At 44.4% G+C, this 24,398-nt stretch overlaps 2 gene segments (V, D, J or C); one reads left to right on the top strand and one right to left on the bottom strand.

Annotated features, from left to right (window-relative positions):
- The first annotated feature begins 13,813 nt into the window (after window positions 1-13,813).
- Window positions 13,814-23,333, top strand: LOC129157200 (Ig kappa chain V-III region MOPC 63-like). The segment is given in 4 exon segments: window positions 13,814-13,918; window positions 14,020-14,338; window positions 22,089-22,126; window positions 22,912-23,333. Coding segments are annotated over 4 exon segments (729 nt in total).
- On the bottom strand, window positions 19,883-21,464 carry LOC129157179 (immunoglobulin kappa variable 4-1-like). The segment is given in 2 exon segments: window positions 19,883-21,087; window positions 21,189-21,464. Coding segments are annotated over 2 exon segments (384 nt in total).
- Window positions 23,334-24,398: the final 1,065 nt, after the last annotated feature.

The raw sequence follows: 24,398 nt of genomic DNA, 5'->3' as shown, positions 1-24,398 counted from the left end.
TTGATTACTCAGTTTAGATTTTTGGATTTTTTGGTTTGGGCTCCCTGCTTCTTGGACTACTCCTAATAAAGGATTTTATTTTCATCATCCACCTCCTGCCTCGTTCATCTGGTTTTCTGCATCTTGGGTCCTAACCTCCTGCTCCTAAATCGTGACAGAATGGACTGACCCACACAGGACCCAGCGGGAACTCCAGGTACACAGGAGATCTATTACGATGGTGATCCAGACCTTTGTGTGGAGTTCATTCGGAACTGTGCCCGTTGTTTGGACTTGAAATCCTCAGAGTTCGACAAGGTGTCGTATATGGTGCTTTGGTTGAGGGGTAAGGCCTTGCAGTGGGTTGCTGACCACTTTGACATAGAGGATCTTAGGGCGGTGTCGTTTTGGGACTTTGCTGCATTGCTCCTCCGCACTTTTGGCCGAGATCCTCCTCCACTAGTCGCTCATGCCACCTCAGCATCTCAGATGAGTTACACCGCCACACCCTCACCAGGTCCTGACAGCGCCACCACTTACTCTCCGGTGGGCTGTCATTCCTCCTCAATTCCTGCCAGTGTCCTCTCCATACCTCAGCTGAGCCAAGGAAAACCACGCCGACGACGCCGCAACCCTCCTGCTCCGGCGGTGGTCCCGGTGGACGCATCGCCTCCTGCTCCAGCGGTGGTCCCGGTGGACGCATCGCCTCCTGCTCCGGCGGTGGTCCCGGTGGACGCATCGCCTCCTGCTCCGGCGGTGGTCCCGGTGGACGCATCGCCCCCTGCTCCGGCGGTGGTCCCGAGGGTCGCATCGCCTCCTGCTCCAGCGGTGGTCCCGAGGGTCGCATCGCGTCCTGCTCCAGCGGTGGTCCCGAGGGTCGCATCGCGTCCTGCTCCAGCGGTGGTCCCGAGGGTCGCATCGCGTCCTGCTTTGACTGATGAGGTCCAAGAGGTCCCGGCCCAGCCTGTCCAAGAGGCTCCGGTCCAGCCCATCCATCTGGACCCGAAGTCGATGGTGGTCAACGGCTCTTCCTGTTCCGAAGTCGACGCCCCTTCCTGTTCCGAAGTCGTCGCCTCTGATGACGTCCCCTCTGACGACGTCGCCGCCGCCTCTGATGACGACATGTCCAAAGTCGTCGCCTCTGATGACGACATGTCCAAAGTCATCGCCTCTGATGACGTCCCCTCTGACGACGTCGCCGCCGCCTCTGATGACGACATGTCCAAAGTCGTCGCCTCTGATGACGACATGTCCAAAGTCATCGCCTCTGATGACGTCCCCTCTGACGACGTCGCCGCCGCCTCTGATGACGACATGTCCAAAGTCGTCGCCTCTGATGACGACATGTCCAAAGTCGTCGCCTCTGATGACGACATGTCCAAAGTCGTCGCCTCTGATGACGACATGTCCAAAGTCGTCGCCTCTGATGACGACATGTCCAAAGTCGTCGCCTCTGATGACGACATGTCCAAAGTCGTCGCCTCTGATGACGACATGTCCAAAGTCGTCGCCTCTGATGACGACATGTCCAAAGTTGTCGCCTCTGATGACGACATGTCCAAAGTCATCGCCTCTGATGACGTCCCCTCTGACGACGTCGCCGCCGCCTCTGATGACGTCCCCTCTGACGACGTCGCCGCCGCCTCTGATGACGTCCCCTCTGACGACGTCGCCGCCGCCTCTGATGACGTCCCCTCTGGCGACGTCGCCGCCGCCTCTGATGACGTCCCCTCTGGCGACGTCGCCGCCGCCCCTGATGACGTCGCCGCCCCTGATGACGTCGCCGCCCCTGATGACGTCGCCTCCCTTGATGACGTCGCCTCCCCTGATGACGTCGCCTCCCCTGATGACGTCGCCTCCCCTGATGACGGCTCTCCTGATGTCGGCTCTCCTGACGACGTCGCCTCCCCTGATGTCGGCTCGCCTGACGACGTCGCCTCCCCTGATGTCGGCTCGTCTGACGATGTCGCCTCCCCTGATGTCGGCTCGTCTGACGACGTCGCCTCCCCTGATGTCGGCTCGTCTGACGACGTCGCCTCTGGTCTGATGTCTCTTCTGTCTCTAGTTCCAGTGGTGATTCTGAAGGTCGCACCGGTCCAGCCTGTCCACGAGCCCCCCGTCCAGCCTGTCCACGAGCCCCCCGTCCAGCCTGTCCACGAGCCCCCCGTCCAGCCTGTCCACGAGCCCCCCGTCCAGCCTGTCCACGAGCCCCCCGTCCAGCCTGTCCACGAGCCCCCCGTCCAGCCTGTCCACGAGCCCCCCGTCCAGCCTGTCCACGAGCCCCCCGTCCAGTCCGTCCACGAGCCCCCAGTCCAGACGTCAATGCCTCCAGGCCGGAGGTTGACGCCTCCCGTCTCGGGACCCTGCTCTGAAGTGGACGTCTCGGGGCCCTGCTCTGAAGTGGACGTCTCGGGGCCCTGCTCTGAAGTGGACGTCTCGGGGCCCTGCTCTGAAGTGGACGTCTCGGGGCCCTGCTCTGAAGTGGACGTCTCGGGGCCCCTGCTCTGAAGTGGACGTCTCGGGGCCCCTGCTCTGAAGTGGACGTCTCGGGGCCCCTGCTCTGAAGTGGACGTCTCGGGGCCCCTGCTCTGAAGTGGACGTCTCGAGCCCCTGCTCTGAAGTGGACGTCTCGAGCCCCTGCTCTGAAGTGGACGTCTCGAGCCCCTGCTCTGAAGTGGGCGTCTCGAGCCCCTGCTCTGAAGTGGGCGTCTCGAGCCCCTGCTCTGAAGTGGGCGTCTCGAGCCCCGGCTCTGAAGTGGGCGTCTCGAGCCCCTGCTCTGAAGTGGACATCTCCATGTCCCCGTCTCAAGTCTCCCAAGTCTCAAGTGTCCCACTCTCCCCAAGTCTCAAGTGTCCCACTCTCCCCTGTCACAAGTCTTCCAGTCTCCCCAGTCTCAAGTGTCCCACTCTCCCCTGTCACAAGTCTTCCAGTCTCCCAACTCTCAGGTCTCCTAGTTCCAGTCTCCCAGATGCAAGTGTTCCAGTCACAATCCCCGTCTCCAGAGATCCTTCGCCGGCCCCCTAGACTTCTCAGGTCCCGCCTCCTGGTTCCCCGTCGCCGGCCCCCACGACTCCTCTGGTCCCGTCTCCTGGTTCCCCGTCGCCGGCCCCCTAGACTTCTCCGGTCCCATCTCCTGGTTCCCCGTTGCCGGCCCCCCAGAGTCCCCTGGTCCCTGGACCCTCCTCGCCCACCCTTGTGGGTTGTTTTTTGGTCCGGGCCCTCCTCTCCCGCCCTGTGGTCTCTCGTGTCCTGTTTTGTCTTTGTCTTTTGTTTCTGTTTTTGTCTTGTTCTGGTTTTGTGCGTCTGGTATCCGCCCTTGAGGGGGGGGTACTGTCATGTTCTGTGTCCCTTTGTTCCCTAGCCCTCCAGTTCCCACTCCAGGTTCTCCTTTTGTGTTTCATGGCTCCCTCATGTGTCCTTTGTCTGCGTCTTTCCCCATGTGTCTCCTAATGTTTCTCCATCCCTCTCTGGATTCCCTTTTGTGTTCTCTTAGCGCCCTCATGTGTCCTTTGTCTGCATCTCTGTTGTGTGTCTTAAGTTATAGCCACAGCCTCTTGTTCCCCAGTTCATAGTTTGTGTGTCTCAGTATGTGTATGTGTTTGTGTGAGTTCTTCCCTTAGTCTTTAGGTTTAGTTTTGTGTTTTACATAGTGTTAGGTATATCTGCCCTCCACTGGTTCTCTTCCCCATCCAGATAATTGTTGTCACCTGCCTTCCCTCCAGCCTCACTCCACACACCTGCTTCCTGTTTCCCTAATTGCTCCTCCCTGTCTATATAAGCCCTCCTTGTCTCTGTGTTCTGGTTGGTCCATTAATGTTTGCTTGTTGTTCTTGTCAGCCTTGTCTCGTTCCTGTTCCTAGCTTCTAGTGATTACAGTGTTTTCCAGTGTTTCTAGTTCCTTGAAGGTTTTTGATTACTCAGTTTAGATTTTTGGATTTTTTGGTTTGGGCTCCCTGCTTCTTGGACTACTCCTAATAAAGGATTTTATTTTCATCATCCACCTCCTGCCTCGTTCATCTGGTTTTCTGCATCTTGGGTCCTAACCTCCTGCTCCTAAATCGTGAGAATATGCAAACTTTCAATTTATTAAAGCATATATAGCACAGTTTAATCAACCATTTGATGTGATAGCAATATCAGAGACTTGGATAAACACTGGAAAAGAAGAGGATTTTGAGATGGAGGGATATGAGTTCCTCCATCTAGATAGGACAAATAAAAAAGGAGGTGGGGTGGCACTCTATGTTGATAAAAATTTAAGGTTTGAAAAAATGAGTAAAATGACGAGGGTGGTAGATGGAGTGATAGAATGTATAACAGTGGAATTATATATGAAAAAAAAGAAAAATATCATTGTTAGTTGCATATATAGAACACCAGGATCAAAGATTGAGACTTTTAAGGACATTATGGAGGACTTGTACACAAATCTGAATCAGAAAAGAATGTTTATTTGTAGAGACTTTAATATTGATTTTTTGAACCTGAATCATAATAAGAGTACTGAAGAATTTATTGAGTCAATGTATTGTATGGGAGTATTTCCCCTGATAACAAGACAGACGAGAATAACCACTCATGGTGCAACTCTATTAGATAATGTTTTTACAAATGTAATGGAAGAAACTATAAAAGGCGGGATATTGATAAATGATATAAGTGACCACTTACCAGTTTTTGTAACTTATGACTGTTGCTATAAAGTTCATAGAAATGTATGCAAGATGATATATAAATCAATTAGAACAGAAAAGACAATACAGTGTCTCAAAAATGAGTTAATAAAACAAGATTGGACTATTGTATATAAACACAAGGATGTCAATAAAGCCTATGAGGCATTCTTATGTATATTCAAGGCCTTATTAGAGAAAAATAGCCTACTTATTGAAGTCAACAGGAAAGACAAGTATACAGGAAGGCCATGGATGACGAAGGGAATGCGAAATGCCTGTAAAAAAAGAACACTTTATATAGAGAATTCATTAAAAAGAGAACTACGGAATCTGAAAAGAAATATAAAATGTATAAAAATTAATTAATTAACTTAATGAGAACTTGTAAAAAAGAATACTTCATCAAAAAGTTAGAAGAAAATAAAGATAGCATGAAAGGGATATGGAATGTATTAAATAGTTGTGACAGCAGTGTCTGTCACCTCAGGGACATGGTCTGCTGGTAGTGTTTGTTTTCTGTGTTCTGTCCAGGATGACTGGTTGATGTGCACACAATCAGTCTTCTGTTTATGAATACGTGTGTTAATTTTGTACTTCTATTTGAGGTACCAGTGACTTGGAGTTTCCCATGGAGTCTCACACCTGCAGCTCATCTCCTCAGGAAGCCTAATCAGCACTCCGGGGATCTACCAACTCCCAAGGGAGGGGAGATTCATGTTTTTGCTTGTGTTTAATTTAATGTAGATATTTTTCTGTTATGGATAGGGAGTTTGTAATTATGATTTAGTTATTTCAGTTACCTGAATTGATTAGACTGGTTAGTTTGTGTGTGAGGATGTGTGTGTTAATTGTATGTTAATTGTTCCCCTCTTGTATGTAGAGTGGTCTGATCAGCCACTATTTAAGTTGAACCTGGTGTGTCTGAATGTCTTTAGTTTTTCTGGATAGAGTGTCTTGTGCTGTGATTAGGTCAAAATTCCTGTTAACTTTGAAGCTGCTCCAAAATAAAATGGAGTTTTGAGTCTCATGAGCAGTGCCTCTCTGGCTGGTTTGTGCAAGTCCCTGACAATAGTATAATAAGAAATGCACCAAGGACTAATGACTATCCTGGGTATTTTATGGAAGGGACAAATACTATTAGCAAAATGAACGAAGTAGTAGATGAATTTAATGATTTTTTGTACATATAGGGCCAAAACTAGCTGCGGAAATAAAGGTTGATGTGATAGAAAGGGAGACTGGAGGAAACATTGAAAGGAATGCAAGTTCAATGTTTTTAAGAGCAGTGGAAGAGAAGGAGATATATGATATTGTCAGTGGACTTAAGAACAAAACAATTACTGACTTCCATGATGTTGATATGGTAACAGTAAAGAGAGTAATTGATGGTATTGTAAAACCGCTACAATATATTTTTAATTTGTCTTTCCAGGAAGGGTTTTTTCCACAAAAAATGAAAGTAGCAACACTTATCCCCATTTATAAATCAGGTGAAAAGCATTGTTTTACAAATTATAGACCAGTGTCGGTACTCTGCCAGTTTTCTAAGATACTGAAAAAACTATTTCTAAAAAGACTTGATAACTTTGTGGATAAACATGATCTGTTGGCAAATTGCCAGTATGGGGTTAGAAATAACAGATCAACAGTTTTCCAATCCAATCCAATCCAATTTTATTTATAAAGCGCATTCACAAGGCATTACAACCAAACAAGGCGCTGTACACTAAAAATGTTGGTTAATTAAACAGGCGTTATATAAACATGTCGAACACAGATAAAAGATAAAAAGGAAATACAACAAAATTCCCAAAAATAACAGCTAAAAATCATTAAGACACAGGGTGAAGTAAAAATAGGAAGAAAAAAAAACATTTTACAAAGAACCTCAATAATACGGAAGTCGATAATTGTGGAGTCAGTTTATAAACAGTGCAAATGTCAGTGAGGTCCATAATTATGTTGTATAAGCTAGGTTGAAGTAGTGAGTTTTCAGGCGTGATTTAAAAATGCTAGCTGTTGGTGCTAGCCTCACTAGCAGTGGTAATGCGTTCCACAGCTTCGGTGCACAGACAGAGAAAGCCCTTTCTCCACGTCTTTTTAAACGCGCATTGGGAACAGCTAGGAGGAGCTTATCTTCAGACCTGAGAGCACGCGGCGGGTTGTCGTAATGGACCAGTTCACACAGATATGGAGGAGCTTGATGGTTCAAGGATTTGTAAGTGAGAAGCATAATTTTGAAGTTTATCCTGAAGTGCACGGGCAACCAGTGGAGAGATTTCAGAATTGGAGAAATGTGTTGTCTTCTGTCAGCTCCAGTCAGCAACCTAGCTGCTGAATTCTGGACCAGCTGAAGTCTAGAGAGAGCTGCTTTACTGATGCCATATAAGCAGGAGTTGGAGTAATCCAGCCTTGAGGTGATAAAAGTGTGGACCACCGATTTCAGAAGACGTACACTCAGGATGTGCTTTAGTTTTGAGATGCGTCTTAGTTGGTAAAAACATGATTTAACTGTGTTATTGACCTGGGCAACCATCTTCAGAGCCTGGTCCATTTTTACTCCAAGGTTGGAGATTACAGAGGATACATTAGGTGAGAGATAGTTGAGGTCAGGTTGTTGAGTTGCCGTGATACTGTTAGGACTGAAAACGATTAAGTCAGTTTTGGAGTCATTGAGATGGAGGAAGTTGTCAGCTAGCCATTGCTTGACCTCAAAGATACAATCAGACAGAACTTACGTTGACTGAGTTGGCTTAAATGAAAAGTAGATTTGACAGTCGTCAGCGTAAAGATGGTATGAGACAGCGTGCTTTCTGAAAATGGCTCCTAAGGGCAGTATATAGAGGTTGAACAGTAACGGGCCGAGTATTGAACCTTGTGGGACACCCCAACGTAGAGGCTGTGACTCTGATGAACAGCCGTCCAACATGACCCTAGCAGACCTGTTACAAAAGTATGACCTAAACCAATCCAGGGCAGTGCCTGAAATGCCAGCCCAAGTGTGAAGTCTTGTGATCAAAATGTCATGATCGATCGTGTCGAATGCTGCAGATAGATCCAAAAGTACCAGAACCACATGGAAACCTGAATCTAAAGCCAGAAAAATGTCATTAAACACCCGAACGTGAGCAGTTTCAGTGCTGTGCTGTTGTCTAAAACCAGACTGACAGGTGTCCATTACCTGATATTAATTTAGATGGTTCACCAACTGTGCATAGACTACTTTCTCAAGGACCTTAGATAAAAACGGTAATTTGGAAATTGGTCGTAGATTAGAGTAATCGGTGGGATCGAGGCCGGGTTTTTTCAAGATTGGTTGTAGAACAGCGTGTTTAAAGGCACGAGGAACTTCAGCCAATGTCAAGCTACAATTTATAATGCGTAGCACGTTATTGCTAATTAAAGAAAACACCTCTTTCAGGAGTCGAGGTGGGATAACATCATCTGGGGAGCCAGAGGGTTTCATGGCTGCAACAGTTTTTTCTAGACAGGCCAAAGAGATGAGCTGAAAGCTTTGAAGTTGCCCGTGAGAGGGGATAAATGAATCTGGAACATGGTTGGTTTGGTGAATCTGAGCTCTGATTACACTAATCTTATTTAAGAAAAACTGCAGGATTTGGCTACACAAGTCAGCGGACACAGAGTAAAATAGATTTTGAACTGGGGAAAGCACTGCATTTATGGTGTTATATAACACACCTTGATTGTTTGAATTAGCCGTGACAATGCTGGCAAAAAATCGATTTCTCGCTCCTCTGACTACTTTTTGATACTGAGACCAAGCCTCTCTCATGGCCTCAAAGGATACAGTAAGCCTGTCTTTTATCCATTTACGTTCCAGTCTCCTGCAATTTCGTCTCATGGAACGAGTTTGTTCGTTCAGCCATGGGTCTGACTTGGATTTCTTTCGACTTGATTTTAATGGAGCGACAATATCCATAGCAGCCAGGCAGGATGAATCAAGCACATGAAGTGATCCCTCAACTACAGAAGACGCAATAGTAGAATCATATGGAGCTGCGTTAAGAGGAAGAACAGCAGCAAAATCTGCAGCAGTATTGGGTGTGATTACACGAGAGAAGCTGGGACGGAAATATTCAATACGAGGGGCATAGTCCAATTTCAAGTTAAACAAAACTGGTGAGCGATCAGAAAAAGTTGCAGGTAAAATGCCAAGATCACAAATTTCCAGCTCATGACAGAAAACCAGGTCAAGTGTGTGTGTATGACCATGTGTGGGGCCATTAACACGTTGGGAGAAGCTAAAAGAGTCAATGAGATCTAGGAAATCCCTTACCAAAGGTTTGTCAAGACAACAGATATGAATATTAAAATCACCAAGCAAGAGTATTTTTCCATATCTACAGGAGGCTTCAGCCAGAAAAGCTGCAAATTCATTTAGAAAATCCATATTGTAAGGTGGTGGGCGGTAAATGAGAGCACATAATAATGTAGGAGAACGACCCAATTCAAATAAGCTCAATTCAAAGGATAATGGAGTTGATTGAGGGGTAATCGGTGTGCAGATAAGATCTGATTTGAATATAGTCAATAGGCCACCGCCCCTGCGATGTGCTCTTGGAATGTTAATGAAGGAGCATCCAGGAGGTAACAGTTCGACTATTGAGGCTGAATCCCCAGGGGTGATCCATGATTCAGTGGTGCATAAAACATCCAGGCTATTGTCCTGGAAGAATTCCTTTAAAATAAAAGTTTTATTTACAACCGATCTGGCGTTGATCAGCGCAAAGCGAGTCGACTGAGTATCCGATTGTAGAGAAAGTCCGTTTCCATCAGATCTTGCGACATACCGCAGGTTGGCGGGATTTCTTCCCCGCTGAGTGAGCCGGCCAGAACGAGAGCAGCCGAAACGCGCGTGGGCACCCGGCCGGCGAATCATCCTCACATCCCACGCGCTCATGCAGCTCCCCGCTCCGAGAGCTCCCAGCCGGCAGGACATCCTCGTTTCAGACGCAACCATGGAACATTCAGTTCCATGTGCTCCCGGTAGCAGCGAGATCGGCCCAACGCAGTTGAGATGACGCTGGATCCGGCACATCACAGTCACGGAGCAGCGCTCCGATATGGCCTCGCCGCGCTGGATCCTTCGGAGCTGAACGAAGAAGCCGCCTCGCTTCCCCCGTTTCCTTCTCCACGGTCTCCGAGGCAGCGGCAAACCAACAGGCATCACAAGCCTGAAGGCTTGGCTAATATCAGACTCCAGCGGCGGTGGGAACGCATGGGGCCCTAAAGTTAGGTTAGCGTCAGTCTCCAGCGGCGGTGGAAAAGCGGGTCCCGCAGTAGAATACTGGAGGTTGTCCATTCCAGACCGGATCGAGAGCAGGAAGTCCCGATCATACACCAGCAGAGAATGAACACTATATATCGAGGAAACCATAAAATAGAAAAGAAAAACCATAGAATAGAAAAGAAAAACAAAAAAGGTCGGGAGCCGAGCAGACACGCAGCCGATCAAGGGCGCCATCTTGAGATCTCTGGCACTGATGGATTTAATGGAAGAAATAAAGGAATGTATGGATAACAAGAAGTATGCACTTGGAGTTTTTCTAGATCTAAAAAAGCATTTGATACCGTTGACCACAAAATTTTAATAATCAAACTGGAGAAATATGGGTTTAGGGGTGTGGTATTGGATTGGATAAAAAGCTATGCGATGAATCGACAGCAATATGTACAAATAAATGAGTTTAAATCTGAATTGAGTGTGGAGCAAGGGCGTCAGTTTGTTTTCAGAATTGCTGGGGACAATAACCATACACTTGAGTGGGGTTTAAAAATTGCTGGGGACAATAAAGTAGGCTAGCACAGGGGTCGGCGGCTCTGGAGCCGCATGCGGCTCTTCCATCCATCTGATGCGGCTCTCTGTGATTGTAAAATAATGAATGGATATTTAAATGAAAAGCTTTATATTTTACTGCATTAATTTTACTGCATTAATTTTACATCTGTATGCCAATTCTAAATGTAAAGATTGTCAGCGTAAACCTGAACAGGTCCAACCCGGTCTTACTGTGAGACCGGGTTGACGCGTCACGCTTGTGCGTAATCATATGCACTTCCTGAGCTGGAGGATGTCAGATTCTGGGCTTCTCCTCAGACAGGTTCCTGGATGCGTCGCCACATTGGAGACAGGAACAAGCACTATTCAGCCAAAGTTTCATAATCAGGTGTGGCAGTGTGAGTGTCCTGTCACAGTGTCTCGATAGATAATGCACCCTGGCTACTTGGCCAAGGGGTATTCCCTTTGGCTGACTGGTTAGAGCGTATGACTCTCACCCGGGAGTCTGGGGATCGAATGCCGCCCGGGCCTTCGTTTCTCCACCTTGCCACATATTGACGGATAAACTCAAGGATGCTGGTTGTTTTGAAAGAATTACCCCGACTCACACTGATGCGCATGGATGAGCTGACATTTTAATGGTTGCGCACATCGCAGAGGTAACTTGATTCCCATCAGAACATCAGAGCTTTATACTGGACACTGTTCAGCGCGGCTCGGAGTGCCCACGGTGGACAGTGGGCTGAAGATCTGAGGGGTTCGCAGCGCAGCGCAGAACCACGGTGCATGCCATAAGATTTCCTCCCACTGAAGCGGTCTGGAAACCCGGTCTCTCTGAGGGATGTGTCACTTGGAAAAATGTTCTTTTTATGAAATGATGAAACTTTGGCTGAACAGCGCTTGTTCCCGTCTCTAATATGGAGACGTATTACGCATCCAGTCTGAGGCAGAATAGCGTCTTCAGCTCATAAAGCACCTGTAGAGACATTTGATCACGCACAAAGTTTATGTGGAGCAGAAGCGGTCGGGCCACGGCAGGTGAAATGTTCCTAGCCTACATGAAGTGTAACATTAATATGTTACTGGACACGCTGGTCTGGTTGGTTAGACCAGTGTTTGAAGTGGAAAACACACACACACACATACACCAATTAAAATAATGCTGATAGCGTGGACTAGAAGCCAGGTGATGGTTTACGTATTTAAATGATGATCAGGCTGATGTAAAATGTAATCTCCATCCACATCCAGACACAATTATCCTCTATTCTTTCTCTAGTTGCTCTGCTCTTGTCTGGGCTGATGTCGCTGATGGTGCGCGGCGCGCCTAACTAGCAGCTGATGCACATTTTACGCATTTGGAGAGGTGGGCTGGAAGCTTTGCTTTTACTCAACGCACAGGTGTAGACTACATATTAATGACAAATGAATGAAAATTAAACTGGGAGTTTTTACTTCATATTTTAGAAATTAAAATGACGGGGGAACACATTTATGACGTCTTTTTAAACGAAATTTTCTAGCGCGACCTGCCTGCTTCACTAAGTCACTGCTTATTAAGGTCCATCCAAAATTACCATAGCCCACCCAAAAATGAAAACCTGGCGCCGCGCCTGTTATAAACCTCTGCAAATTATTGTTCTTCACTTGATCAAACTCAGACTTTGTACAGCTAATGTCAAGATGTAAAATTATGAATTCAGTCGAGCTCTTCCGTCCCTCCATCTCCTGATCTCCTTGAACCCGACATTGGCTGTCAGAAGTGGAGGTGAAGAAGGAGATGAGGCAAACAGAGTGAGTACGACATAAAGAAACCAGACTGGTGTGGAGGTGAGCAAAACAGAAGGAAAAGTGTGGGTGTTGAATCCCCCACGGATGTGACGCCCATGCGAGCGACCGGTACCGGCTGCTGTCACCTGGTTGTGAGCAGCTCTCTGCTGTCTGAGGGTAGGCCCCGCCCACAACGCTGCGTCTGCTGTGGCTCCCAGTGTTTTCTTTACTGTGGGAAACGTGTAATAATGGCTCTTTGATGGGAACAGGTTGCCGACCCCTGGTATAAGATCTGAGCTGGTAAAACAAAAATCCTCATCAGCAGGCTTTTTTTAAAGTGGGGGGGGGCACAGCTGCCAATCACAAATTTTGCCGGGGACATGTCCCCGGCGTCCCGGTTAAAATGACGCCTATGGTGTGGAGTACCTCAAGGATCAGTATTGGGACCAAAAATGTTTATAATGTATATAAATGATATTTGTAAAGTATCGAAGATACTAAAGTTTGTAATTTTTGCAGATGATACCAATATACTTTGTTCAAGTGGGGAGTTTCAACAGGTTGTGGTGGTGATCACGCAGGAGTTAAAGATATTAAAGACGTGGTTTGATAGAAACAAATTGTCCTTAAATTTAAATAAAACAAAATTTATGTTATTCGGAAACAATAAGGAAAACATTAACATTGAAATTTGTGTTAATGTATATCTAGAAAGGGTTAATACCATAAAATGTCTTGGGGTGATCATTGATCTTAAGGCCTGCTGGAAATCACACATCACTTATGTGAGGGGAAAGTTAGCACGGGGCATTGCTGTCTTGGGGAAAGTAAAACATTTTCTGGATAGGAAAACATTATATATGTTATATTGTGCTTTACTATTACCATACATGAGTTATTGTGTAGAGGTTTGGGGAAACACATATAAAAGTAATATTCAGACCATAATCATAATGCAGAAAAGGGCTATTAGACTATAGGGCTCATAAGGTATAGGGCTCATAAAAACGCACTCTATATTAAGATGCAAGCTTTAAAATTCCAGGACCTGGTCAAGTTTAAAATAATACAATTAATATATAAGGCAAGGAAGGGGATGCTCCCAATTGAAATAAGTGAACGTTTCTTAGAAAGAGAAGGGAGGTATAATTTTAGAGGGAAGTGGAATTTAAAAGTGCAAAGAGTAAGAACAACATTGAAAACGATGTCTATCTCTATAGCGGGCGTTAAATTCTGGAATGAGTTAACAGAAGAAATAAAGGTCAGTAGTGATATAAACCAGTTCAAAATAAAACTCATACAAGAAATGTTAAATAAGTAGAAGAACGAAGAAAATGCAAGTAACCCAGGACGACATGCAAACTGATGTTTGATCTCTTCTACAAATTAGCAAATCTAAAAATAGTTCTAGTTGAACATGAAAATTATTGTTCTTTTTGTTTGAAGGCATTGTAAATGTTTTGTTGTTCAAATTGAGATGAGGATGTAAACCTGAGGGGGGTAGGGCTAAATAAGTATATACTTCTGTCTACTCCTTTTCAAACAACTGCTTGGAAGGATTTTATGAAATGTTGGTGAATGTTTATGTTTGAAATAAAATGAACTGAACTGAAGGCTTGGAAATCCTCCTGATCAAAACCATGACTTTGATCTGCGTCCTCATCTGGACTCTCCTCTGCTGCTGCTTCACAGGTAAAGTCCAGAGAATCCAACTCCTCTCCTCTATGAACATCTGTCCCTCTGGAATGAAGCCCACAAAAGCATCAAGCTGCTTTCTGCTTTTGTCTCCTCAGAGTCCAGAGGTCAGGTCACAGTGACTCAGTCTGCAGCAGTGAGCTCTGCTGTGGGACGCTCCGTCTCCATCTCATGTAGGACCAGTCAGGATGTCTATGTTGATAACAGCAACAAACTTTTATCCTGGTACCAACAGAAAGATGGACAACCTCCTAAACTTCTCATTTATGACGCCACCAGCCGACAATCAGGAATCTCAGATCGTTTTTCAGGCAGTGGATCTGGATCTGACTTCACTCTGACCATCAGTGGAGTTCAGGCTGAAGATGCTGCAGTTTATTACTGTCAGAGTTTTCATTATATAAACAGCCAGCGTCTGTTCACACAGTGAAAACCCGTCGTACAAAAACCTCCCTCAGTCAGGCTGAACAGAAACTAACAGCTGCTCTAAAAACTGATCATTTTCTCTCTCGTGTTAAACTTTTAAAACTAACTCATTCAAAACAAACACCACAACCTTTATTCTAAAAAAAAATAGGCTTTCAATGTTTTTTTAAAATTAACACAAACCAACTTGGTTTTTATTCATACTTTTATCAAATTGATGAAAATGTTTGAAACGTTTCTGCAAATCCAATCAAGTGCTTCTTATAAAACAATACAGATTGTATTCAAATGTCTTTGAAAACTCAGGATTTATTCTTTTTTCCTTGAACTAAACACAAAGGCAAAAGTCACAAACGGAGTCTGATGAGGACGTTTTTGAACCATTTAATATTTAAATAACAGTTTGACTTGATTTTTGCTTTATTTCTACCCTTTCATCCTCATTTCAAAAGATGGAACACACTGAACTACTGTCATGGCCTGCGTCCTGCGTCTCCCTCATGTGCCTCCTTGTGATCTCCATCCTTCTGTAGGTTTCCCTTATGTGTTTCCTTGTCTGCATCCCACCTCATGTGCCTCCTCATGTTCACCAGGCCATTCTAGGTTTTTCCCCTTGGGTGTTCCACCCAGGTTTCAGCATCCCTGTGTGTCCCTACCCTCCCCCCCGCCCCGCCCCCCAGGCTCTGTAGGTTTCCCTTACATTTTTTCTTAGACACCTTTTATCATTAGTCTTCTGTTAAGTGTTTTATCTAGTCTGTTTTCTCCCTCTAGTTAATTTTGCTTCCTTCCCCGTTTTTAGGTCTGGTTTCCTCCCCTGCTCCGTTGTGCTCCTCCTCTGTTTATTGGTGTCACCTGTGCACAATTCCCTAATCACCCAGCCCTTGAGTACATAGCCCTGTCTGCGTTTCAATGTGGTTGTCGGCCCATTGTTTGTGTGTTTGTGCTTCATTGGCTGCCAGTCAACTTCAGGGTTCATTTGATGATCCTGGTTCTGGTCTATAGGGCCTTACATGGACAAGCACCATCTTACATTGGTGATCTTCTCAGTCCCTACACCCCCAGCAGGTCCCTGAGGTCCAGTGATCAAAGCCACTAACCTCCTCTTTTCCACCTTGCTCCTGTCTGTGATCTTCTTCAGTAGTGTCCCTGCTACCATCTCCTATGTTCACCAGACTCTTTTGTCGTTCCATTCGTTCACGATCGCCCAAGATGCACCGAGGACGTACCATCCTGTTTGTTTACCTGAGCGGCACACCGGCCCGGAACCAAACAATGATCCAGAGCTGCGCACCTCTAGCGATGTTTGTCTGGTCCCGGAAAAACGTCGGAGGAAAAGAGGTAAACGAGCAGGAATCCAGGTGAGAATGAGACTTCTCTTAAAGCGTGGTTTATCTGGTAAACATCGGCGCGATCTTCTAGCTTCTTGTCCTTTGTTTGGTGACCTGAGCGCCACTTCCGCATTCCCGCCAGGCCACGTTGGGACGCGTTTCATCCGTCCAAGTTTAAGGTCGGTTTATCCTCATTGCTCAGTGGTTTTTCCTCCTGTTCCCTCCATAAGTGGTTTTTATAAACACCGTGGATCTAACCCTGCCAGTTTACGTCCACTAACTCCAGCTGTTTCTGTAGTTTCTGATTGCTCCTCCTCACTCAGCATGGCTCTATTAAACACCCGCTCTGTTAACAATAAGTCCTTCCTGCTCAATGATCTAATTCTGTCTAAAAACCTGGATTTTCTGTTTCTGACTGAAGTTTGGCAGCAAACATCTGATTATTCTGCTCTGATTGAACTCTGCCCGAGTGGTTATTCTTTTCTTAGCCAGCCCCGGGGTTCTGGTCGTCGTGGAGGCCTAGCTGTTGTTTTCAGAGACCATCTTCCATGTAGCTCTACAACCTCTGGTCACTTTGCTTCCTTTGAACTGTAGCTGATTAAAGTTGGGCGTAAGGACCCGTTCTACTGTGCTGTGGTCTATCGTCCACCTGGTCCAAATAGTTCTTTCCTTCAGGAGTTTAGTGACTTTCTATCCTCCACTGTGAAGCAGACTGGTGATTGTTGGTGACTTTAACATCCACGTTGATGATCCCTCCGATCTCTTTGCCATGAATTTCTCCAGCCTTATGGACACCTTTGGCTTTACCCAGCATGTTTCTGGCCCCACACACACCAGGGGGCACACTCTAGACCTTGTTTTTACCCTGGGTTTAAATGCTGACAGTGTTTGTCCTGAGGACGTTTATATTTCAGATCACCATTGCATTTTCTTTAACTTGTCAGTTTCTGCGTCTTCACCTCCTGCTCACCGTATGGTTAGTTCTCGTTTTCTTAATGAGAGCACAGCTAGCAATTTTTCTGCTGCTTTTGATCCACCCTGTTCTTCTGATAACGACCCAGATTCCTTAACTTCTCAGTTTAACGAGCACTGCCTCTCCATTCTGGACAACATCTGTCCTGTCAGAACCAGATCAGTTCCTGCAGTGAACCCTACTCCCTGGTTTAATGACAGCCTTCGCAGCCTGAAGCGCCAATGCAGAAAAATTGAGCGTTTGTGTAAGAAAACCCATCTCCACGTCCATCTGCTGCACCTAAAGGATCTTCTGACATCCTTTAACTCTGCAGTCAGAGACGCTAGGGTTTCCTATTTCTCCAACCTGGTGTCCCAGAGCAAAGGGAACCCCAAGGTGCTGTTTAACACCACCAGCAGCATCGTCTCTCCTGCATCTCCTACAGCCTCCATCCACTCTGTTACAGAATGTGAGAACTTTCTGTCTTTGTTTGTGGATAAAGTCAATAAGGTTAGATCTAGCATCTCTCCTTCAGCCTTATCGCTGCCTCTCCCGACTCCAACCAGGCCCATCATCCTAGATAGCTTTGCTCCTGTTTCTTTGCCTGAGTTAACCAAACTAGTTAACTCTATGAAGACCTCTGCATGCCCCCTCCACATCTTACCCTCATCTTTGTTTAAAAGTGCTTTTCAGTCCATCGGTCCCAGCGTGCTCTCTATAATTAATGCTTCTCTGGTTTCTGGTCAGGTCCCTGCTTACTTTAAGAACGCTGTAATCCACCCACTTCTTAAAAAACCGAGTCTCAGACCCCTCTCTCCATAGCAGCTTCAGACCCATCTCTAAACTTCCGTTCATCTCCAAGCTTTTGGAAAAGGTTGTGGCTAAACAGCTCACAGCTGCTCTTGATGAACATAACATCTATGATAGCTTCCAGTCAGGTTTTCGTAGAGCTCATTCTACTGAAACAGCTCTTCTTAGGGTGTCTAATGACCTTCTGACTCACATGCAGGGGACTGTTCTGTTCTGGTCCTGCTGGACCTGACTGCAGCCTTTGACACTGTTGACCATCACCTGCTACTGGAGAGGCTGAGAGACTGGGTAGGCCTATCAGGATCTGCTCTGGAGTGGTTCTCCTCTTATCTCTCTGAGCACTCCTTTTCTGTGGCCGTCTCCAAGTTTAGGTCCTCCACCACCTCTCTTACCCATGGTGTCCCACAAGGTTCTGTGCTGGGGCCTCTGCTCTTCCTCCTCTATCTGCTTCCTCTTCAGCACATCCTGAGCTCCTTCAAAGGAATCTCCTACCATCTTTATGCAGATGACATCCAACTGTACATCTCTATTAAGCCCCATGAGATGTCTAAGCTGCAGCTGTTACGCACCTGCTTAGACTCTATCAAAACCTGGATGGCTGGGAGCTTTCTTCAGCTGAATGAAGATAAGACTGAGATCCTCATCTGTGCCCCAGACAAGCTGGTTCCCAAAGTCAGAGACTCTCTTGGTCAGCTTGCTTCCCACACCAAACCTTCTGTCAGTAATCTTGGCGTGACCTTTGACCCAGTTCTCACCCTGGATTCTCATGTCAGTTCTCTTGTTTGCGCTTCCTTCTTCCATCTCAGGAACATTGCTAAGCTGAGTCCCATTCTGTCCCGCTCTGAAATTGAGACAGTTCTCCACACCTTCATCTCCTCATGCTTAGACTACTGTAACTCTCTTTTCACGTGTCTGAGCAGAACCTCCCTGAACCGTCTACAGGTGGTTCAGAATGCCTGTGCTCGGCTTCTGACCAAGTCCTCCAAACACACCCACATCACCCCGCTTCTCCTCCAGCTTCACTGGCTGCCAGTCAACTTCAGGGTTCATTTCAAGATCCTGGTTCTGGTCTATAGGGTCTTACATGGACAAGCACCATCTTACATTGGTGATCTTCTTAGTCCCTACACCCCCAGCAGGTCCCTGAGGTCCAGCGATCAAAGCCTACTGGTTGTGCAGCACCAGGCTAAAGACCAAAGGTGACAGATAATTTGCTACTGTGGCCCCCAGACTCTGGACCTCTCTCCCCCTGAGCCTGAGATCAGTGGACTCAGTGGTCTCCTTCAAAAAGCAGCTGAAGACTCACTTGTTCAAGCTGGCTTTTGTTTGACCTTCTTCAACCACTCTCTTTATTCTGCTCTCCCCACCTAATCCTTCTTCCTCAGGATCCAATTATTTCCCTCTTTCCTATTCACTCTCTCTCTTTCTTAACATTTTTTCTTTTAAATCACAATAGCTTATTTTTGCTCATTTTAAATATATTTTTAAACATTCTCTAATGCTTTTTTATATTTTTACAATTTTTTATATTTTTTGTTTTTGTTTTTGTGAAGCGCCTCGTGATTTTTATCTTGAGAGGTGCTATAGAAATTATATTTTCGTCTTCTTCTTCTTCTTCTGGTTGTGCAGCACCAGGCTAAAGACCAAAGGTGACAGATCATTTGCTGCTGTGGCCCCCAGACTCTGGAACTCTCTCCCCCGAAACTGAGATCAGTGGACTCAGTGGTCTCCTTTAAAAAGCAGCTGAAGACTCACTTGTTCAAGCTGGCTTTTGTATGACCTTCTTCACCACTCTCTCTTTATTCTGCTCTCCCCACCTATTCCACCTTCCTCAGGATCCACTGATTTCCCTCTTTCCCAGTCACTCTCTCTCTTTCTTAACAATCACAATTGTCTATTCTTTTTGCTCATTTTAAATATATTTTAACCATTTTCTACATTTTTTATTATTTTTTTGTTTTTTTGTTTTTGTGAAGCACCTCGTGATTTTTATCTTGAGAGACGCTGTAGAAAGGAAATTTTCTTCTTCTTCTTCTTCTTCTTCTAATGATAACTCTGACAGTAATAAATGGCAGCATCTTCAGCCTGAACTCCACTGATGGTCAGAGTGAAGTCAGTATTTCCAGACTTTGTTCCACTGAATCGATCAGAAACTCCAGACTGGCGTGTGCTACTGCAGGTAATCAGGAGTTTAGGAGCTTGTCCTGGTTTCTGAAGGTACCAGTTGAAGCAGTAATCTGTAGCTGGAATGACTTTACATCTGATAGAAACAGTTTGTCCTGCAGCAACAGACTGAGCTCCTGGAGTCTGAGTTACTGTAACCTGCCCTGATGAACCTGGAGAGGAGAAAATGGGATTGATGAGCGATGAAGCAAAATTATAAAGATCTGAACAACAGAAGATCTAATCGTTCATTTTTTCTCCCAAAGAGACATTTTCATCAGAGTCTCACAAGGAGCCCCAGGGTGGTCAGCAGTAGAGTCAGTGACATCATCATTGTGCTGCCGGTGTGTCGGTGTCTCTGAAAGACCTGGACAGCCACTGATCAACACTGACCTCTTAACAGCTGGGAGCAGAGAGGCAGGACACATATGCAAACACACACAGTCAGTCGGCTGATCATCAGCTCTACATGTCATATTTCTACGTCTGTGACCTGCTTTTTGTCTGAAGGAGGTAAAAGAAATGGGATCAAATGAATTTCTGAAGAAAATTCTCATTGGAAAATTATCAAACACAACATTTTAGTCAGTCAGCTGATCACCAGCTGTCTCCATGTTTCCTCCTCTATGATGAGAATCTAGACTTTGATACTTGTTTATGAAAATTAATCAGTTTCTTTTTAAATAGTTTGTTATGCAGAGTTTTATTTGCACAAAAGAGTGAAATGATGTAAAACAGAACGTTATTCATGTCTCATCTGATTAGGATCAGATTCAGGATAAATCTTCAAATCTTTGCAATAATTTGTGACATTTTTTGAAAAAGTGACTGGATTTTATTCATTTTCTTCTAGTCTTCCTGAAACACAAATGGTTGAGTTTTTTATTTATGTCCACCAATTTCATGCTCTTCAGTTATTTATTCATACATTAATTTTTTCTCTGATTTAACAAAAAATCATAAACTCTTTAAAATCTAAAAGGTTTATTAAATTCAGCACATTTAATTATTTTTATATTAAGATAAAATATCATATTTAGTATTTTGAAGGATGAAAGTGTTGCTACACGTGTTTATGTCATCAGTGAACTGCTGAAGCTTCCAGCGTTAGTTTCTGTTCAGCCTGACTGAGGGAGGTTTTTGTACGATGGGTTTTCACTGTGTGAACAGACGCTGGCTGTTTATATAATGAAAACTCTGACAGTAATAAACTGCAGCATCTTCAGCCTGAACTCCACTGATGGTCAGAGTGAAGTCAGATCCAGATCCACTGCCTGAAAAACGATCTGAGATTCCTGATTGTCGGCGGGAAGCGCCATAAATGAGGAGTTTAGGAGGTTGTCCGTCTTTCTGTTGGTACCAGGCTAAACGGTTGTTGCTGTTATCAATATAGACACCCTGACTGGTCCTACATGAGATGGAGACGGAGCGTCCCACAGCAGAGCTCACTGCTGCAGACTGAGTCACTGTGACCTGACCTCTGGTCTCTGAGGAGACAAAAGGAGAAAGCAGCTTGATGCTTTTGTGGGCTTCATTCCAGAGGGACAGATGTTCATAGAGGAGAGGAGTTGGATTCTCTGGACTTTACCTGTGAAGCAGCAGCAGAGGAGAGTCCAGATGAGGACGCAGATCAAAGTCATGGTTTTGATCAGGAGGATTTCCAAGTCTTCTGTTGTGATGAAGGACAGCTGTCAGTCATCCAGTCTTCAACTCTCAGGACTATAAACTCTCCCAGAGCACTGGAGCATGGTGCTGCTGATGCAAAGTCATGCTCTATGGAAATATGCTGACTCATTCCAGATAGCACTTGGATCAAAATGACGTTGTCATGTAATAAATCTGCTTTTGGTTATTTCATGTTTATATGTGTTTTTTATTGTATGCTAGGAGGTTTGCTGTAACATAATTTTTCAGTGATGAAAATAATCATCAGTCAGCAAATTATATGATTAGAATAATGAAAGATTTGACATTTTAACCCTCTCAGGCTCAAAATAAGTTTTGATAAAAGGACCAACAACTAAGTTCTTCAGCGATACTTCTGAGTTAAAAATGCTCATGAAACACATATGTGGAGTAACCAGGTAGGTTTTAATGGTGCAAATCTGCAACGCCTGCCTCAAGAGGGTTAAGGGATTGTTATGTCTTCATCCAGATCTACTTTTCACATCTGAACAATTTTTCCTGTTTTACAATATTTATATTGAAAGAATGTGAAACTTATATTGATTATGTTGGTGGCTGCTCTGTGCTTCCATTAGGATGGAGTCCAATTTAAATTGTTTAATTTAAAAAAACATTATTGTGAAGCAACAGCTCATGTTTTGTTGTTAAGGTTTACTTTAAAGAGTTTATACTTAAGCACCAACAATTGTGCTGCTTTACAAATTTTAAAAGCTAAAACTGGAGCGTTTGTTTGTGTCAGACTCACAGAGCCGTGTCTCTCTGAGGTTTTTGTACGACGACTCGACCAGTTTGTATCACTGTGGTGGACGTTTGGTGGAGGAACCAGACTGGATGTTGGAAGTAAGTTTAAATTAATCCTCTTCTGACTTTAAAATATTGCATTTTCATTCTTTTATTTCTTCTTATAAAGTAATTCTATAACAAAAATATATTTTTAATTGCTTTAGAAAAATTATGATCCAAAATTATCATCATGGTTCTACACATAAAATTGTGTTTGATGTAACATGAATCGACTGTCTGAAGAAAAATGAACATAATTTATGTTTCAGGTGAAGTTTTATTTTGAAGGTTTGTAGTTTTAGTTCAGTGTAACAAACTCAGAGAGCCGTGACTCTCTACAGTCAGAGGTTTTTGTACGACGGCTCAGTTTGTGTCACTAGAACCAGAACCAGATTTCATGTTGGAGGTAAATTAAAATGATATTAGAAACATAAATATTTGTGCTTTTAAATAGTTTTGGTCTCTGATGAGAAGCTAAAGATTTTAGGCTGATAGTTCAGTAGAGTTTTATTAATACTAGCAAGAGTCTGTTTGTGTCGTCTTCTATTAAAATTTACTTACCTCATTTAATATTTATTCAGTTATTCTTAATTAGGATTAATATTTAGTTTTTAAATGGTAAAACAAACTCTGTTAAAATTACAACAACCTGTAAAAATATTTTATCCACGTGATTAAAAACTGATGATTCTCTTCTAGCTGATAAACTGACAGGTTTCTATAAAGGAAGTGAAACAAGGTGTGAGAGTCAGACTGGTGGAGCAGAAAAACATCTGCTAGAAACTTCCTGATGAGAAAAAGTCAAACTTCTTCTGATCTCTAACCTGATTGGTGTTTCCTAGGTGATACCCGTCCCATCCTGACGGTGCTGCCTCCCTCCAGTGAGGAGCTGCAGCAGGGGAAGGCCACGCTCATGTGTCTGGCCAACAAGGGCTTCCCCTCAGACTGGAGTCTGTCCTGGAAGGTGGACGGCAGCAGCAGCAGCTGGGAGGAGGACAGGAGCCCCGTGGTGATGAAGGACGGCCTCTACAGCTGGAGCAGCACCCTGAGGCTCACTGCAGACCAGTGGAGGAAGGTGGGCTCTGTGACCTGTGAGGCCACCCAGGTCTCCCAGTCTCCAGTCTCAGAGTCACTCAGGAGAGACCAGTGTTCCCAGCACTGATGGGACTCACTGTGATGCTGGTTTTACTTTGCTAATTCTCTCAGTTTGATTCATGTGGTTTTTCATCTGCTTAAATAAAGCTTGTTTTATAAGAATTAAACTCAAAATAAAGTCAGTCTCATTTGTTTGCTTTTCACGTGTTTAGTTTATAACAGAAACATCTATTAAAGACATCTAGAAGGTTGTAAAATGTAAAAATCTTCCGTACCAAGTGTTGATGTTTGTGCAGGGCTTACCCAAGAATTCAAGATTGCCTCTGAAAAAAATAACTATTGATCCAAAATGAAAAATCAAATAAAAGGTATTGAATTTTCAGTTCATCAACAATCCTCTAAAAATCAGCTTTATCTGGTGTGACATGAGTTTAGTTAATATTTCAACTCAAAACACAAAATAATACATAAATCAAACAGGGTGTGCAAGTTTCCAGAGTCACTTTATAGGTAAAAGTTTAGATATATAAAATAAAATCTAGATTCCTTTAAAATGCTGATCTGTTGCTGCACATCAAACTTTTTTCATTACTTTTCTTTTTTGCTGGAAACAAAATAAACTCCAGAAACATTTATTCTACAGGTTTATCTTCCTACAGCTTGTTCTACAGTAAATAACTGAGATTGTCTGATTAACTAAAATAAGTCTTTGTTATTAGCTAAATACGTTCTGTTGTCAGAGTCTGAAGATGTTTAAGCTTTTATGTTTAAAATCAGCAGAAACATTTATGTTTCATTTGAATAAAATATAAACAAAGTCAGGATTAGTAAACATGTAGATATTTAATCTGGCCGATCTGTTTATAATATGGTAATAACTTTAACACACAGCTTCTGCTAGAGGCTTCAGAGTTTGATCTTTTATGGCAGGGGGTTGTCAGCTAAATGTGTTTAAGGGCCGAAGTTTTATGCAGCAGACACCGTGAGGGCCAGATGATCTTCTAATATAAAGAACGGTTCTCTTTCTTAACATTCGTTTTGATGTCTCACTATGGGATATGCCCCTCCGCGGATTCCTCAGAAGCACTTATTTCAATACGCCAATCCTGATTGGCCAGTGACCGTGACGTACGCGTCCCCCTGCTACTATAAGTAGCAAGCGTCCCAACGTACACACTATTCAATCACCTCTTCTCGCTTCGGTGGTCGCTTATCTCTGAGGTAAGTTAGCTCA

The sequence above is a fragment of the Nothobranchius furzeri genome, chromosome 19, assembly GCF_043380555.1.
Source record: "Nothobranchius furzeri strain GRZ-AD chromosome 19, NfurGRZ-RIMD1, whole genome shotgun sequence".
In the NCBI taxonomy this organism is placed as follows: domain Eukaryota; kingdom Metazoa; phylum Chordata; class Actinopteri; order Cyprinodontiformes; family Nothobranchiidae; genus Nothobranchius; species Nothobranchius furzeri.
Note: the sequence above shows the minus strand (reverse complement) of the source record. Positions and strands in the feature narration are given on the sequence as shown.